Source organism: Miscanthus floridulus, chromosome 10 (genome assembly GCF_019320115.1).
Source record: "Miscanthus floridulus cultivar M001 chromosome 10, ASM1932011v1, whole genome shotgun sequence".
Classification (NCBI taxonomy): Eukaryota; Viridiplantae; Streptophyta; class Magnoliopsida; order Poales; family Poaceae; genus Miscanthus; species Miscanthus floridulus.
The window spans coordinates 31,366,753-31,385,937 of NC_089589.1; the positions used below are offsets into that span (position 1 = coordinate 31,366,753).

General features: G+C 48.2%; 1 protein-coding gene across 1 annotated transcript; it reads right to left on the reverse strand.

Annotated features, from left to right (window-relative positions):
• Positions 1-2,608: 2,608 nt before the first annotated feature.
• On the reverse strand, positions 2,609-5,041 carry LOC136489947 (uncharacterized). The gene has a single exon (XM_066486458.1). The coding sequence runs from the start codon at positions 4,947-4,949 to the stop codon at positions 2,811-2,813; it is 2,139 nt and encodes a 712-aa protein (XP_066342555.1). The 5' UTR covers positions 4,950-5,041; the 3' UTR covers positions 2,609-2,810.
• Positions 5,042-19,185: the final 14,144 nt, after the last annotated feature.

Below are 19,185 nucleotides of genomic sequence, written 5' to 3' on the forward strand. Positions count from 1 at the left end.
ATCATCCCTTATCCATTCCATCGGCCTCCTCTGTTCGGCAGCAGGAGCCCAACAGGCATCATCACTTCTCCGTTCGTTCCTCTGTTCATCCGTTCCATTTGCAATTAATCCCACGACACCACACAAAACAAGGGCACTTAATTTCACATGAACCTGACATCCATTGGGCTTCTAAAATTTCCGCATCCACCACGCCTCATTCAAAAATATGCAACCAATAGACCGTCCTGACGCTCCCTTCTACATACATCAATATAAAATGGAACGACATATGCTTTCTTGAGTGGACGTCGTCGCAGGGTAGAGAGCTCATTGTGTCACCGGCTCACTGCCCAGGAAATCACCGTCTCCAACAGCACTTGCTTCATTGTGTCACCGACCGGAAATCGTCATGTCTCTAACTACGTTCAGAACCTGCCCAATATGCTGCTTTGCAATTGCTTGGAAGGATGCCTTGATTATGCGGCAAGAGGTATTAAGAAGTTTCTTCTTAGGTTCTGAATGCAGGTTCTCCTGACAAAAAGTTTCATATGTAGTCTGTTATTGATCGAGTAGTATGCGAAGCTAGGGATTGAAAGAATTGTGGTCTGGACGATTATTCAAATACACATGTTGTATACTGTCTTATTATTCAAGCTTAGGCGTGGTAAGAAGCTCATTCCTTTGATGATCTACACATAATGGCCCAAATGGCTTCTCTTATAATCCGTACTTTTCAGCTTCTTTTTTCAGCCGGAACAGTATTTTTCTCTCACAATAAATCAGCCGGAACAGTGTTTTGACTTATTTTTTTAGCGAAGCGAACGGGACTAATATATCCATTGCATTTGATGACCTTTAGCCCCTCCATGATTTGTTTTAGTCATCCTGCAACAACGCACGGGTATTTCTAGCAATATAATATTATTGCTATTATGCAAGCTATTTATATGTTTCATCTATCCTATCCAAATTTTTTTCTTAGAGAAACTATGATACCACATCCTAAACTCCCGTAGCAACGCGCGGGGTATTCACCTAGTTAAACTAATTAGTCTAGCCAAGACTACACCCCTCCATCTATGTTTTCAGGTACCTTACAAAAGAGATCCTAATTGAGCAACTAAGGTGCCGAGCTAGGTTAAGCTCTCCTATTAAATTCAAGTTTGCAAGGTCATATAAACCTATGCAACTAGTACTCAAGCAACCGAAGAGCTCCTATACATGCCAGTATGCAAAAGCGTACAAAGTCTAAGCTCGCTAGCACTACTCAATAGTAAGGCTACTCAAGCCAAACTATAGGCTCATTCGCCATATCTTTGGTTTTCGTCGAGGGCGAAAACCAATAGAGAACCTGTAAACACAAGATCCGTACAAAAGACTAACGAGTTTTGCTCCAGTAGACCTCTTCATGAAATTTTCACGAATCTTGAAGCAGCCTGGTATTAATTGTTTTTGATTTATTTCGAAATGGATCTGATTTAGGTCCAGCCCTACCCATGTCAAACAAGCCCAGGCCTAGCCCCTGGCCATCCATTACTTTGTTGGATACGAACATTGTGAAATCACGGCCGGTGGGTTCCATTTGCGTTCGTCGTGCTCGCGCTGCATCGTGCGACGAAGGCTCAGGACTTATGAGTTATAATATAATATTTTTTTTCCAATAAATTAGTACGAATTGAACTTATGAGCTCAGCTCCGTGTCTTTTGAAGCTGCTGTGGACGTGCTAGTGCAGGTGGAGGCAGGCCCACGCTCGTGGAGAAGTGTGCTAGCACTATGCGATGTATCAGCGCTTGTTTAGTTGGGGTGAAAGTTGGAATTTAGTTACGGTAGCATTTTTGTTTTTATTTGACAATTAGTGTTCAATTATGGACTAATTAGGCTCAAAACGTTCGTATCGCAATTTCCAACCAAACTATGTAATTAATTAATTTTCGTCTACATTTAATGCTCCATGCACGTATTGCAAAATTCGATGGGATGGCTACTGTAGCACTTTTTGAAAATTTGGGGTGGGAACGAGGCTGTTCGGCAGGACTGAAAAATAAACCAAAATACTGTTCCAGCTAATTATTGTGAGGAGAAAATACTGTTCTAGCTGACATCACTGTCCATGTGAACAGTGATTTTATGAGTGCGCCGGCCAGCCCAGCCGAACGCACCCTAAACACGCGCTCAGTTGACAAACAGTTTTTTTTTTTTTTTGCAGGTGGAGGCAGGCCCATGCTCGTGAAGTGTGCTAGCACTATGCGATGTATCACTTGACAAACAGTTTTTTCTTTTATCCACGTAGACATTTGTTGACATGGCTTAGCTAAGCGTGTTCGCTAGTTAGTTTTTGGGTTGGTTTGGGCTAGCTGGTGCTGATTTGTTGTGAAAGGAAAACACTGTTAACCGATTGAATAAGCCTGGCTGAAACTAACAAGCGAACAGGAGATGAGGTTAAACCGTGACAAATGGACAGCCTGCACGAAGTGGATGTTGGGGAGTACTCCACGGTGCTGCGTTTGAGTTGGTATCCATACAAGGGAACGCTAAAAGCCTAAAAACTAAACTTGTTTCTTCTTGGCACCCTCAACAACTCAGAGCTAGAGCTGCCATCGACGGTAGCAGTCAGGGATGAAAACGGTCAAAAACCCCTCAACCGTGGCCTGACATCGCCAAAAGACACAAAAAAATCATCATTTCTGTCAAGCAAAAACCCTTTGCTACTTGGCTACTGCAGCAGTTAATATAAAAAGATAGACAGTAGGCCTCGTGGAAATGAGGAATAATGTTGTAATGTTCTAGGAGTACTCTCTCTATGTATATATGAATAATGGAGCAACTCTCAAACGATATAGCTCTCCGCTATCATTGTGCGCTTCTCTACAACTCCGGCGTGTGTCAGCAGTGCCCAGAGGTGCGTGATGAGCTCGCCACCGTTTGCCAGCTTCTGGACGTGACCTGTCATGTTGTCCGATGGCGCAACAGAAAGAAGCAGCTCCACCCAAAGCTCTGCAAGAAACTCCCACCTCTTCACCATGCTTGGCATATCGTTGTGCACTACTTCGCCGAGCCTTCTGCCTTCGACCAAGATGTACCTGTGGACGGATGCTGCTGGATCCGCCTGCACCGCTTCCAGCTTATGGTGGATGTCATCCCTGGACAAGCAACCTTTAAGAGCTTCCCGTGCCTCACTCTGCACACCTTCCAAGAGAAGCCGCGTGTCGTAGCTGTGCTCCGGCAGTAGCTCCGGCGCCGACGACACCAGGTAGGCGCAGTACGCTGAGAGCGTGGTGGCCACGAGGCGCTCCTTCTTGATGGGGCTGCCAGAGGGCTCGCTCCCCAGCTGGCCCTGCGACAGTAAGTCGCAGACTTGGGTGGCGATGTGCCATATGAGGATGCGCTCCACGGCGCTCGTCGCTTGCAGCTTGGTTGGCCGCGCGCTGAGCCGGAGAATGTTCAGCACGCCGTTCTTCTCCAACGAGTACTCACCGTAGCGGACACGAGCCAGCCCATTCTTGAGGAATACGTAGATTGAGCGCTTCACCTCCTCGGGTAGGTTCCGGTGACGCGTCGTCCTCGTCCGGATCAAGAAACCCATGAACCACCAGGGGAGCGGCAGCCGCCACACGCCCTTGCGCTGAGAGTGCAGGCACGCGGACAGAAGCGAGTACTGCCCCACGGAGTTGTTCCAGTACCCTATCAGCCTGAACCGGCACATCAGCTTGAGCATTCGCTGCAAGCCTGGCCTGCTGTGCCACGACGGCTCACGCACGTAGCGGCACAGCATCTTCACCTTGTGCCAGTCGGAGAAGACAAGCATCAAGAACTGGAACGATTCCAGCACCAAAAACAGGGCTATCACTGTTCTTGTTAGCCAGATGTCGAAGCCGGTGGCGACGGTGTTGCTAGGGGGACGGTGGTCGACCACCGCAGGCGAGAAGAGCGTGCACAGGCTCGTCACCACGACGGCCGCGAACAGAAGCATGTCCGGGATGAGAGTTTCTTTGGGTGAACGGTACCTTGCGTAGTAGAAATCGAAGAGGAAGCCCAGCTCCACCTCAATGACGCGATACATTCTCTCGTGGTCCTCCCCGGCGAGGAGGCCCACCTTGACGAAGTCGCGCGTCTTGTTGAGGCGGGCCTCGGTGAGCGGGAACCCGCCTAGGCGACGCCGGAGCAGCTTGAACATCGCGAAGGAGAGGCATATGTCCTTGCGCCTCCTCGCCGCCGCGTCCACGTCGGAGGAGCTCAGCAGTATACCCTGGCACTGCCATACCTTCTCGACGGTGACAATCTCGGGATGCGACGGGTCGATCGGGCGGTCAGCCTCGCCGGCAACTACATACTTGTAACCTTTCATGGTGGCGGCGTCGTAGTCCCGACCACCTTCCGTGTGCTCTTTGTTTGACATGTAGTCGGCGATGAGCTTGTTCTCGACAGTGAGGACGCTATCCCGGCCGGCCAAGATAGAGCTCCTGACGCGCATCCCGAGCTTGATGCCGCTCAACGCCCAGAGCAAGAACAGGAGAACTTTCAGGTGTAACGGCAGCACACCAACATAGGAGAGGAGGAGGATGAAGACGTAGACGACCTGGAGTCCCTGGTTGAGGATTGTACGGGCCTGCTGGTCGGAGTCGTTCAGGGTGTAGGCGGCTATGCCATCGGCGCAGCCGAGTAGGAGCAGGAGGAAGCAGCCCCAGACGACGATAAGCTCGTTGCGGAAAGAGGCAGACTGCATCAGCCCGATGGTGTAGGAGACAGCCTGGTAGCTCAACATCAGCGCTGACCACACGGCGAGCCGAGGCGTGGCCCTGCGGTTTGCGCGGCGGCCGGAGCCAAGTAGGACCAGAACGGCGAGCAGGCAGCAGCTGATGGTCACAAGAACCTCGATGCGGGCGAGGCGGCCCACAGGGCTGGCCACCCACGCCGTGGCGGCGCGGGTCGCGTTCCGTACGGACAGCTTTTCCTCCCCTCGCTCCATCTCCCTCAATTGCCGGGGCTCGGGCGCTCGGCGCTTGCGTTTCTTCTTGGTTCAGGGGGAAGGTAGCATTCCGCAACACCCGTTGCATATTTACAGCGTTGGTTTGCGTACACATTTTTCCGGCACAACTCCATAGTCCATATAAATTAGCGAAACGATCCGAAAATAATTAAATCATTTTTAGGGTCCATTTCAACTACTCACTCTAGTTCAAAAAGAAAATCAATGGTACTTTGTAATATACTACTGTATATCCATCGAATATAAGTTCTGTTTGGTATAGTTGTGTACTTGAAGGTCTAGAAAATCTTTTTTTTTTATGAAAGACCCGGTTACCCGACGTTTCATTAATAATGTAAGAGAGATAGAATTATCAAACATCAGTTTAGGTCTAGAAAATCTTAGATCTGGAATTCTGGATCCGCAGGCATACCAAAAGCATTTACATGACTTATCTCTTTTATAGTTATGATTAAATATGAATATTTAAACCACTTTAATTTAGTTAATTTACAAATTATGGATCAAGAAGATCTTGAAGCTAGAGCTTGGGCCATATGGACATAATCCGTGGAGGACTGTTGGGGACCAATACTAGGGTACCCGAAGAGGAGGAGCTAATGGTCATCAACATTGATTCACCCGAGCAGTCAAGTGCACGACTATAACTCCAACCAACCCCAGGTGCGCAGGTTCTGCCTCGCCCGACCACTGGGGGCAGGCTCCGCCTCGCCCGACCTCTGGGTCAGGGGCTCCGCCTCGCCCGGTCTCTAAGTCGGGGGCTCCGCCTCGCACGACCTCTGGGTCAGGAGCTCCGTCTTGCCCGACCCCTCAGGCGCGGCTCCTGACGCAAGCTCGTACCGCCGCCAACCATTACAGGCCAGAAAGTACAACCCATGGTCAATTTCTGCCACCGTGCACGGAGCGAGCACATCTCAATATGAGACGTGCCCGCGACATGTCACTCCAGGGAATTCACATAACCAACGGTGACGGACACGTGGTCACTATGCTGCCTACTCCCTATACGTCCGCTAACCAGCACGCTGGTTCGCCGCGTCGTTCATCGGGACGGAATAGGATGCCACGACCCGCTGATAACCCTATGGCGTGGCATCAGCGGCAAACGGGCACCCGGCGTGGAGCCATCCCTGTCACCATCTGTAGTGTCGGCGGGACACGCATAAAGGAGGAAAAAGGCTCGGTGGTCCTGGAGACCTTCTTCTCCTAGACTCCTCTCTCTCTCTTCTTTTCTGTAACCTGCCCTTCCCCTTGGACTATAAAAGGGGAAGCAGGACGCCCCATGAAGGGCACGGCTGTACAACCACTCTACACGGCGGTAGACATCAAAACACACGCCCTAACACGCCTTAGGAGCACACGCACATCAAAGACTTGTGACATATCCCTCTCTCGCCCGTTTGTAACCCCTACAACAAACTTTTAGTGCTAGTAACACGAGCAGCAACGACGAACTGGATGTAGGGACTTTCCGCCCGAACCAATATAAATCTCGTGTCCTCTAAGCACACCATCCGAGCCAGACATGCAATACTAGAAATTTACTAGTTGGTAACTCGGAACACCGATAGTTGGCGCACCAGGTAGGGCCTTTTGCGCGTCTCGATGTCATCACTAGGCTTCGGATGGCCAACCACGGCATCAGCTGGGTCCCGGGCGCGCACGTGCACTTCGGGAACCTTGACTTTGTCATTACGGTGGAGGAAGAGCTGGGACAAGCTCCCGCCACCACCCAGCTTCTTCACTCCACCAGCCTCGATGCGATCGACGAGGCATTCGAGGAGCTATGACTGCACGCACCGGAGGCTCATGATCCTAGGAGCGACCGGCACCTTGACTTCGACTACGAGAGACTTGAGCGCCAGCTCACCGCCTTCCTGGGACCCCGACCGTCCCGGGAGAGCATGCGCTGCCTCGCCCTCTCCTTCGCCAACGTCGTGACGCAGCTCGTCAGAGGGGAGCCGCTCACCCTAGAACGTCTCACGCAGGGCACCGTGATGACATTTTCATTCAGTCTGCACAATGCCACGGAGACCGTAGGTCACCTCATCACGCATCGCATGCGTTCGTCACTCATGAACGGCGAGTTCATGGGAATGGCGGACTACGTCGTGGAATCGTTCCACGACCTCCTCATGGCAGACTCAGAGTCCCTCTCTGACTCTGATTCTAGCAGGCGAAGCCATCACCCCTCGTGGGAATGCTTCATGGCGGGGACCCCCGATGGGCACGTCGAGAGCGTCCACGAAGGAGGGGCTGACCTGCCGCGTGACCACGACGACAAAGACGACGAAGGCGCAGGGGCTTTTCCGCACATGCGGGAGGAGCACCTATGAGTGCAACACCAGGAGCTTGAGGAGGCACAGCATAAACTTGAGCAAGAGATCGCACGCCCGGGAGATGGCAGACTAGTGAGGTGAACCAGAGGATCGTCGAGGACGATGGGGGCCTCCCGCATTTCGCCCGGGCGAGCCAGAACATAGTGCCCGCAGCAGCCTTGCTCCGAGGGCTCCCTAAGCCCGTGACGCCTGAGGATCGTCGGGCTTGAAAGGATCAAGATGCCCAAGAGGGGGGGGGGGTGAATTGGGCTAATTCTAAATTTTCTTGCAATAATCAAATCCTACGGGTAGCCCAATTAACCCCTTGTGCCTAGAAAAGTGTTTCTATCAAACTAACGCACAAAGGACTTGCAACCTATGTTCCAAACTTACTCTAGCATGGCAATTCTATGAATGTAAAGACAAGTATTGAATTGCACAAAGTAAATACTCAAAAGTAAATGCTCAAAGTAAAGAGAGAGAGGAACACGGCGATGTTTTGCCGAGGTATCAGAGAGTCGCCACTCCCCACTAGTCCTCGTTGGAGCACCCGCGCAAGGGTGTAGCTCCCCCTTGATCCGCACAAGGATCAAGTGCTCTCTACGGGTTGATTCTTCAACACTCCGTCGCGGCGAATCACCCAAAGCCGCTCACAACTTGAGTTGGGTCACCCACAAGCTCCGCCGGGTGATCACCAAGCTCCCAACCACCACCAAGCCGTCTAGGTGATGGCGATCACCAAGAGTAACAAGCACGAACTCTCACTTGACCACGCGAAGCCTAATGAGAAGATGGATGCACACTTGACTACTCTTGATTCACTAATGAGGCTACTCTCTTGGATTCTCAAATCTCAATCACCTCACTAGGACCTTGCCCTTCTTGGCACTCACAAACGTGTTCCTCAGCTGTTGGAATGAGCAAAAGTGACTCCACACACGAGTGGAGCTTCTATTTATAAGGCAGCCTGTAAAACGAACCGTTATGAGCTTCTGCGGGGTAACCGGACGCTCCGGTCATGTTGACCGGACGCTCCGGTCAGTTCAACCCGCGAACCAGTAAAAATGAGTTGACCGGACGCTGGCAGGGTCCGGTCAGCACTGACCGGACGCGTCCGGTCGCATGAAACCCTTACTGGAACCTTACTGGACTCGGCCGGACGTTGAACCCTCAGGGTCCGGTCAGTACTGACCGGACGCGTCCGGTCGTAGATTCCCTTCTCTGGAACCTTGCTGGAGTTGACCGGACGCTGCCTTTCAGCGTCCAGTCACTTGAACTCTTCAGCGTCCGGTCACACCGAACGTAGATAGCTGATCAAATGAATTGACCGGACCCTGCGGCCAGCGTCCGGTCGCACCGGGGCTAGCGTCCGGTCAGCATTTGACCCTCCATTCACTCCCAACTCTCGATCATATGTGAATGAAGTTTGCTCCAAAGGATCTTAGGCATTCATAGGAGCTACCTAGAGCTAGTTTTAACAAGTGTGCACCACACCTAACTCACTAGACTCAACTAGGTCAAGCTACCCGTCGATACCCCCCTTAATAGTACGGCCAAAGGAAAAACGAAGTCCTAAACTACTCTAAGTGTCACTCCAACTCCAATCGACACTTAGAACTAGTCATCCTTAACCTTGTCGTCCATCCTTTGAAAACCGAAACGATTTCCATCGTAGGGGCATGACAACTTTGATTGCCCAATTGATCTCCATTACCATGACCTAACTTAATTGCCTCTGCAAAACACACGTTAGTCATAGTAATCTTGTATTGTCATTAATCACCGAAACCCCACTAGGGGCCTAGATGCTTTCAATCTCCCCCTTTTTGGTGATTGATGACAATACCACCTCGAGTATGTGAAAGAGTGAGGTTTTTGACGGGCTTGGTTCATATAAGCTTTTGTCGATAAGAACAACAGTGTTAGTAAGCTTATATGACTCAAGCCAACACAATATACTCAAAGGATATGAATTAAGCATGAGTACGAATAACAAAGCTCATTTGCATCGGAGTATAAACACGGAAGCAAAGGCAAAGGAGCATAACACAAGTGATATGACATATAAATAATGCAAAATAGCAAGCACACATGTCATATATCATAATCACGTAGATAGCACTATCACATATATATAATAGTATGCATGAAAGTAAACACACGAATGCATAATAGTAATAGTGTATCACACAAATAAAACTCCAAATGTATATAATAAGCTAATACTAGAGAACTAGCTCCCCCTAAATCACACTCCCCCTGAGTCTACATACTCGAACACTCTCCCCCTTTGGCGTCAAACACCAAAGCCTAAGGGTCGATCGGTGGGGCTACAGCGGATGAGTCGGGCGCTGAAGTGCGTGGGGCAAGCTGGAACTGGGCACCATCATCATCTGACCCGGAGCTCTGAACTGACTGACCCTCTGTAGCAGGAAGTGTCGCTGAAGCGGTCTGGGTCTGAGCTAGGGCTGGTGCTGCCTGTGAAGCTGCTAGTATGTCTGTCGTAGGGTCTGAAGAGGCGACAGACGAGGGGAGCCTCTGAGTAGTCACTACGATAGGGGCTGCTGTAGAGGGACCGGCAGTATGCATATGAGGCGGTGTAGGCATGCTGGTCAACTCGCTGAAAGATGCTCCAAGACTCCTGGAGACTGACGTGTTAGGCACAAAAAGCGAGGGTGACTGCTCTGGTGAGAAGCCCATGTGATATGGAGTGAACTACGGGGAAGTTGGCAGCAGTCTCCTGTGCCTGTCATGCCTAATCCTGCTGCATCTGCTCAAGAATGGCAATCAATGCGGGGTCCGTCTACGGTGCTGGTGGAGCTGAGCTGGAACTACCGGCCTCTGCATCATGTCTGCGTGGAGGCATCTGAGGAATCGGTAGATAATCATCATCCGAGCTATCACTGGACTCGGTAATCTCCTGCTGTGCCTCAAGCTGCTCCTCCTCAGTGGCGGCAATGCCTCTAATGATCTCGTCCTGCTGAGCTACTGACTCTAGAATATCTAGACGACGACTAGGACGAGCAGGTGCCTGTGGAGTGCTGTGCCTGATCCTCTGTGCCATGTTATATGCGGGAAACTCTGTGGTGGCAGCCCTATACTCTGCAACCAACTCAGGGGTCCTGACGTGCACACACTATAGCATCAAGAATGTGACCCAATGTGCATAAGGAAGCTATCGGCAACCCTTGAAGCCCTCAGCAATAGTATCCTCCATCTCTGATAGAAGGAGGTCCCAAATGTCGAACACGGTCTACTGCATTAGGGCATTAAGGAGCCAGAGCTATAGGCGAGTCAGACCCTCCCTGTATCCCAACCTAGGAAGCAGTGTCCTCCTGATAATGGCCTCTAATACTCACGCTGTAGGAGTCAAGTCACTAGGGTTCCTGCTCGACCCCTCACCAAAGGGCTCCTTGAAGCAATGTCGCACCAGATCTGTAGGGGGCACCAACCCTCCATGAGGACGCCTGGGAGGCTCCTGCTGACCATAACATACCTCATGCAACTTGACAGGCCGATCCTATAGTCTCAGTATCTCCCGGGCCCTGAAGCTCATCACCCTGTAATCTCTGTCGTTGAATGCAAAGTGAATGAAGTTGTGATGCGGATCAACGTAGAGTGAAGCATAAAACTGCCGGACCTAAGATGGTACATATACTCCTGTCCGGCCAATCAGATCTATGAGCCCCGGCAAATATGATAAGTAGGGGCGGATGTGCTCTCCAGCTGCTGCCACAATAGACTCCAAACTGCAGACTCTCTGTGATCTGAACACTGCCCCACTGTTGATATAGGAATTATAGAAATCCTCCTGGAGCGGCGTGTAGAACCCCTCTGCTGCTCTCTCATCCCTCCTCGGAGGAAACCACACATCGAACTCAACAAATCTCAACTGGCGAACCTGTCTGGCTGTGGCGGCCCTCAAGTCGAGGTGTACCACTGGAGGTGGACCCTGTGGTCTGGGCGGTGGGCGTGAACCCCTGCGCTGTGTAGCTGGCCTCGGTGGAACTGTGGCACTAGTACGACCAGAGCGGCGTAGCTGGGGTGCCGGCACGGTCTCCTCGGTCTGCTGACCCTCCTGAGTGTCCTGAGCTGGCTGAGGCTCTGCTGGTGGGGGCTGCTGTTGTGCCTCCTGCTGGGACTCCCCCTGAGGTCGAGCCTCCTCAATAGACAGTCGACGTCCTACCATCATGACAGTCCCAGGTGGACCACCATGACATCGCTCAGCCTCCTCAACTGCTGCCCTCTGTGCTGGTGTGAGCTGTGGATCTGCTATGACAACACCACTGCGAGCGCCTCCTCTCTCGGCATGCTCTGCGGCCTCTACAACAGCTACTGCTCTCGCTGTCTCTGCATCGGGGTACTTGCGCTTCTTGGATGTCACCTGCTTCGTTGACTTGCCTTTCGATCCTGCAGGCTGGCGAGGTGGGGGCCTCCGGTCATCATCACCTGGACCACCACCAACGTTCTTGGTGCGAGCCATCTGATTTGACAAGAGGGTGAACTGCCGCTGATGAAGATCAACTGTCAAACTGACACTCCCGAGGCTTGGCCTTGATCCTTACTCGCGAGCTTGGCTCCGAGTTGACTGCCAACTGTCATAAGAACCTCAACGGCACCGACTCGCTGCACGATGGAATAGATGGATATACATATAAATACGATATATCTAATAGATGCGAAAACCTAGAAAGCAAGCAATGTAGGTACGAAATTGAGACGATGGGCAAGCTACCTGATGATCAGCGATCCGGGAAAAGAAAAGACGTCGTGCGGGGGAACCTCAGAACCGGCTGGGGCTAGGATTGCGAAGAACAGCGATGAACCGGTGACCCTAGATTATTTGAAATCAGTGCATTGCATTGCAATTTGATCTAAGCAAAACAAAATTGGAACAAAGATCTAGCCTTACCAAAGAGGAGATAGGCCTAGGGCACTTGAATCGGCCTAGAGTGGCGCTCGGTGGCAGAGGAGCCGATGGCTGTGGTGGCGCGGTGGCAATGGAGCGCTGTCGCGGGAGGCGCAGAGATCTGGCTTAAGCGCACGAGAGGGTCGCTGGCGTGCGCGGCTAGCGAGGGCGCGAAAGGCGCGCGGGCTCAGGATGGAGCTGCGGTGGCGCGGCGAGCTACGGCGGTGCGGGAGACCCGGGCACGGAAGCTACGGCGGCGTGGTTAGGTCAAGGAAAAGAGACTCGATGGCTGTGGTTATATGAGGGTCCCAAATGCGACAGATAAGGAAACAGAGAAGGAGTCCCGATGTCGCACGAAAACCACTGACCGGACGCTCCGGTGGTAGCGACCGGACGCTACCACCCAGTGTCCGGTCGATTCCAGAGAGGTCCAATTCCTCTGGAATCGGGACCGGACGCGTCCGGTGGTCCATGACCAGACACAGACAGGGTCCAGTTAGTACAGCTTGTTCTTCCTTCAATCGACCGAACGCTGGATCCCCTCTTGACCGGACGCACAAACGCAGCGTTCGGTCACTCCTTCAGCAGCAGTTCACCTCCTGTGAACTGACCGGACGCTGGACAGTAGCGTCCGGTGCAGCGTCCGGTGCACCTTTTCCAGCAAATCTTCAAAGTTCCTTCGCGCTGCCTGTTCCCAATCAAGTCCCAACTTGAATAAGATCCAAATAAACACCAATTGGGACTGATGTGAGTGACCTCTCTCAAACCCTCATATTTTTCAAAATATTTTGCCTTAGGCTATAATTCTTTTTAAGAAAATATGCAATAAGAGAGCAAATGGAACAAAACGACAAAATAACATACATGCATATGCAATACTTGTAAGTAAATCTAGTTTCTTGTCAAGTTTGATCCAAGGTTAAGCTTCTTCACACGCTTTTCGACGGTTATCTTAACCATGTTAGACAAGACCTATATGCATTGCCAAAAATTAAACTTGTTGTATATTACAATGAATGCAAGGGACAACACAAGCTCAATTTTAGTGAAGTTGCTAAAGTCAAGCACATTGAGCTCATTCCGCAATCTACAAAATGTAGCCTCATCTAGCAGTTTAGTGAAGATATCCGCTAATTGATCTTCGGTTCTTACACCTTCTAGTGATATATCATTTTTAGCAACATGATCTCTTAGAAAGTGATGGCGGATATCTATGTGCTTGGTGCGAGAGTGTTGAACCGGATTATTTGCAAGTTTTACCGCACTTTCATTGTCGCACAAAAGAGGTACCTTTTCTAGAACTACACCATAGTCTAGCAAAGTTTGTTTCATGTATAATATTTGTGCACAACAAGCACCCGCGGCAATGTATTCCGCTTTGGCGGTGGACAAAGCCACACTATTTTATTTCTAGGAGGACCAAGACACAAGTGATCTTCCAAGCAAATGGCACCCTCCAGATGTGCTTTTTCTATCAACTTTGCATCCGGCGTAATCCGAATCGGAATAGCCAATTAATTCAAATATAGCTCCTTTGGGATACCAAAGGCCAATGCTTGGTGTGTGCTTAAGATACCTAAGGATTCTTTTTACGGCAATTAAATGAGTTTCCTTAGGACTAGCTTGAAATCTAGCACACATACACACACTAAACATGATGTCGGGCCTAGATGCGGTTAAATATAACAAGCTACCAATCATAGAATGGTAGAGAGTTTGATCAACCAGGTTACCTCCCTCATCTAGGTCAAGATGTCCATTGGTGGGCATTGGTGTCTTGATTGGCTTACATTCATCCATCTTGAATCTCTTGAGAAGATCTTTTGTGTATTTCTCTTGAGAGATGAAGATGCCTTCTTTCATTTGCTTGACTTGAAAACCAAGAAAGAATGTAAGCTCACCAATCATTGACATCTCGAACTCCTTCGACATCAATTCACCAAATTCTTTGCATGAGTCTTCATTTGATGATCCAAAGATGATATCATCAACATATACTTGACAAATGAAGATGTGCCCAACAAGCTTCTTGGTGAATAGTGTGGTGTCGACCTTCCCAATGGTGAAGCCCTTCTCAATGATGAAGTCCTGAAGGTGCTCATACCAAGCTCTTGGGGCTTGCTTAAGCCCATATAGTGCCTTGGACAACCTATAAACATGATTAGGATATCTAGGGTCTTCAAACCCGGGAGGTTGATCAACATAGACTAGTTAATTGATAAAGTCATTTAAAAAAGCACTTTTCACATCCATTTGATATAGTTTCATTTCATGATGTGATGCATATGCAAGAAGGATACGAATGGCTTCTAATCTTGCAACCGGTGCAAAGGTCTCTCCAAAATCCAAACCTTCAACTTGAGAGAACCCCTTTGCAACTAGTCTTGCCTTGTTCCTCACAACAACACCTTAATCATCTTGCTTGTTGCGGAACACCCACTTTGTTCCAATGACTCTTGCACCTTTTGGTCGCTCTTCAAGAGTCCAAACTTCATTGCGAGTGAAGTTGTTCAACTCTTCATGCATGGCATTGATCCAATCCGGATCTTTAAGAGCTTCTTCTACCTTGGTAGGCTCATAGCAAGAGACAAAAGAGTGATGAGCAACAAATGAAGTAAGTTTTTGAGATCGAGTTATTACTCCCTTTGATGGACTCCCTATGATGAGATCTTGTGGATGATCTTGTAGGAGAGGTGTATTTCTTCTATTGACCACTTGGGGAGGAGGTTGTGGAGCATCAACATCTTGTGCTTGTACCACCATTTGCTCATGGGAGATATGAGTATCTTCATTTTCTACTCTCCCATCTTTTTCACCATCTTGTGGCACACTTGATGAAGAGGGTTGGTTAATGACTTGTACATCATCTTCATCATCTTTTGGCTTGATGTCTCCCACCGGAATATTCTTCATGGCCTCCCTCAATGGTTCATCACCTACATCATCAAGATTCTCATGTGCTCCTTGGGAGCCGTTAGATTTATCAAATTCCACATCATATGTTTCTTCAACCAAGCCGGTGGCATGATTAAATACTCTATATGCTTTGGACTTCGATGAGTAACCAACAAGAAAACCAATATCACAATGTCTTTGGAACTTCCCTAGGTGTTGCCGCTTCTTGTAGATATAGCATTTGCAACCAAACACCCTAAAGAATGAGACGTCCGGCTTCTTCCCATTGAGCAACTCATATGGTGTCTTGCCAAGGAACTTTTGAAGAAATAGGCGGTTGGATGCATAACATGCGGTGTTGATTGCTTCCGCCCATAGAGCTTCAGGGGTGTTGTACTCATCTAGCATTGTCCTTGCAAGAGTGATCAAAGTCTAGTTCTTCCTCTCAACTACACCATTTTGTTGAGGAGTATAGGTTGCGGATACTTCATGCTTGATCCCAACTTCATCACAATAGGCTTCAATGTTTGTATTGTCAAATTCTTTCCCATTGTCACTTCTAATCTTCTTGAGCTTCACTTCAAATTCATTTTGAGCTCTCTTGGCAAACTTCTTGAAGCAAGATGCAACTTCGGATTTGTCATGAAGGAAGAACACCCATGTATACCTTGAATAGTCATCCACAATCACAAGACAATAGAGATTTCCTCCCAAACTCTTGTATGTTGTAGGTCCAAATAAATCCATGTGTAGGAGTTCTAGCACTCTTGTGGTTGACATGAAAGCTTTGGTTGGATGAGTGTTTGCAACTTGCTTGCCGGCTTGACATGCACTACAAAGCTTGTCCTTCTCAAACTTCACATCCTTCAACCCTCTCACCAAATCATTCTTCATAAGCTTCTTGAGTGAGCTCATCCCAACATGAGCAAGTCTTCTATGCCATAGCCACCCAAGTATTGTTTTGGTGAATAGGCAAGTCTTCAAATTTGCATCTTCGGAGGTGAAGTCAACTAGATATAAGTTGTTGTATCAAAATCCATTGAATATTACTTGATTGTCATCTACCTTGGATACAACAACTTCCTTCTCGGTGAACAAGCATTGGAAGCCAAGATCACACAATTGCCCAACGGATAGCAAGTTGAAGCTCAATGAAGCAACATAGAGCACATTGGAGATGGAATGATCATTTGATATTGCCACTTTGCCCAATCCTTTAACCTTGCCCTTTGAGTTATCTCCAAATGTTATTTTCTCTTGCCCATCTACCTCTTCATCTAGTGAGGTGAACATACGAGGATCACTGGTCATATGTTGAGTGCAACCACTATCAATAACCCAATGACTTCCACCGGTCTTGTAGTTCACCTACACACATGAGATTCAAACTTTAGGAATCCAAACTTGTTGAGGGCCCTTCACCTTCTCAACAAGTGACTTAGCCACCCAAATCTTCTTAGGTCTACTCTTGTTGGGGGGTCCTAAGAACATGACTTTTATCTTTCCACTAGAATCTTTTCTAAGCATGTAGTGAGCATTGAAAGCAAAGGGTCTAGCATGCTTGGGCAAGGGTTGTGGTGGTGGAGTTTGACACTCATGAGCAAAGTGGCCTTCTTGTCCACACTCAAAATATCTCTTTGGCTTTGGCTTTGGCTTTGATTGTTGTTGTTGAGCTTGGGCCTTCTTCTTCTCTATACTTGCTACATATCCAATGCCACTTCTATCCATCTTCATGACGGTGTTCATAAGTAGCTCACTTTGGAGATGCTTGCCTCTAGCAAACTTGCTCAATCCCACCTTGAGATGTTCTTTCTCCATCTTGAGCTTCTTGTTCTCTTCCTTGAGAACATCATTGTTCTTCTCTTCTTTGAGCTTCTTGTTTTCTTCTTTGAGCTTCTCATTCTCAAGGATCAACTCTTTGTCATGATCAAGAGTTTCTAGCACAATGGTGTTGTGTCTTTTCATCTCTTCAAGATCTTTCATGAGCTTCTCATTATCACTCTTGAGCTTGACATACTCATCATAGTCATTGCACTCAACCACTTGCTTGCCTTTGCTACTAGATCCATGCTCAATGCTTTCATCAATTAAATCATCACATGCAGTAGCTATATCAATCTTGACAACATGGTTAGTGGCATCATGTGGCTCATTTGGTAAAAATTCTTGAGCAATAACAAGAGTATCATGATTGATCTTAAGAGTAGTGTATTCATCTTTTAGCTTGTTGTGGCTAGTGATGAGCTCATTGTGCACCCACTCAAGTTTGTCATGTTTATCTTTAAGCTCTTTCTTAGAAGATTTGAGCTCCTTGAGTTTGGATGATATAGCATCATTAGTTTCTCTAAGCTCATCATTAGCCTTTTCCAATGCATCACACTTAGCTAAGAGTGAATCATTTTTAGCATCAAGCTTTTCATTGGTAGCTCTACTCTTTCTAATGATCTTAGTGTATTTTCTTAGTATTTTGACAAGATCATCATATGTGGGTGAATCATCATCATTGCTATCGCTATCATCATCACTAGCATGCTCATCATCACTACTATCATCACTCTTAGTTACCTTGCGTTCACCCTTGGCCATAAGGCATAGGTGTGTAGAGGATGATGGCGATGGTGGCGGTGAAGATGCAAGATCAATAGCAATGGCGGCCACCTTTTCATTGTCACTAGCATCATCGGATGATCCACTTGATGAATCAATGTCCGTGAGCCAATCACCAATAATGTAGGCCTTTCCACTCTTCTTCTTCTTGTGGAAGTCCCTCTTCTTGTATGACTTGTTCTTTTTCTTCTCATCTTCATCTTCATTGCTTGAGTCATCTTTCTTGCCCTTGTTCTTGTTCTTGAACTTGTCTTTCTTGGGCTTTGTGCATTGATGAGCTAGATGGCCAAGTTCGCCACAATTGTAGCAATCCATCTCGGAGATTGGCTTTCTTCTTGAGCTAGTGAAGAACTTCTTCTTCTTCCCGTCAAACTTGATGCCACTCTTGTTTAGCTTCTTTAGTATCTTGGCGGTCTTCTTCACCATGAGAGCAAGACTTTCTTCATCATCTTCATCACTTGAGCTCTCATACTCAAGTCTTGCTTTGCCCTTATCTTGGCTAGCTTTGAATGCTAAATCCTTCTCTTTCTTCTTTGTAGAGGATGAGTCATCTTGTGGCATGATGTGCATGTATATCTCATGAGCATTGATCTTTCCCAAGATTTGTGTTGGTGTAGCGGCGAAAAGATTACCTTGATGTAGCATGGTCACAATATGCCCATATTTGTCAATGGGGAGGACACTTAAGATCTTTCTCACAACGTCGGATGGTGACATTTGAGTAAGTCCAAGCCCATTGACTTCCTCTACAAGAACATTTAAACGAGAATATATTTCATTAGCACTTTCTTTTGGAAGCATCTCAAATGAATTTAGCTTTTTAATCACAAGATGATAGCGTTCCTCACGCTCACTCTTGGTTCCCTCATGGAGCGCACAAACGTCCGACCATAGTGCATGGGCGTCTTTGTGGTTCCTTACACGATTGAACACATCTTTGCAAAGGCCTCTAAAGATGGTGTTGCGAGCCTTTGCATTCCATTTTTCATAATTAACCTCATCGCCTTGTAGGTTAGTAGCATTTTGAGGTTTTGGGAAGCCTTGCGAGGCGACTCTAAGAATATCAACGTCTAGAGCTTCTAGGTACGCCTCCATGCGGATTTTCCAATATGGAAAGTCATCTCTCTCAAAGATAGGAGGAGGTCTATCCCCGTGAGACATCTTGCTCTAAGCGGTTAAGCTTAAAAACGTGAGAACAAGGCTCTAATACCAATTGAAAGGATCAAGATGCCCAAGAGAGGGGGGTGAATTGGGCTAATTCTAAATTTTCCTGCAATAATCAAATCCTACGGGTAGCCCAATTAACCCCTTGTGCCTAGAAAAGTGTTTCTATCAAACTAACACACAAAAGACTTGCAACCTATGTTCCAAACTTACTCTAGCATAGCAATTCTATGAATGTAAAGACAAGTATTGAATTGCACAAAGTAAATATTCAAAGTAGAGAGAGAGGAATGAGGCGATGTTTTGCCGAGGTATCGGAGAG

Excerpts from the sequence above, each read along its gene's own strand:
- LOC136489947 (XM_066486458.1), bottom strand. The coding sequence starts at position 4,949 with ATGGAGCGAGGGGAGGAAAAGCTGTCCGTACGGAACGCGACCCGCGCC.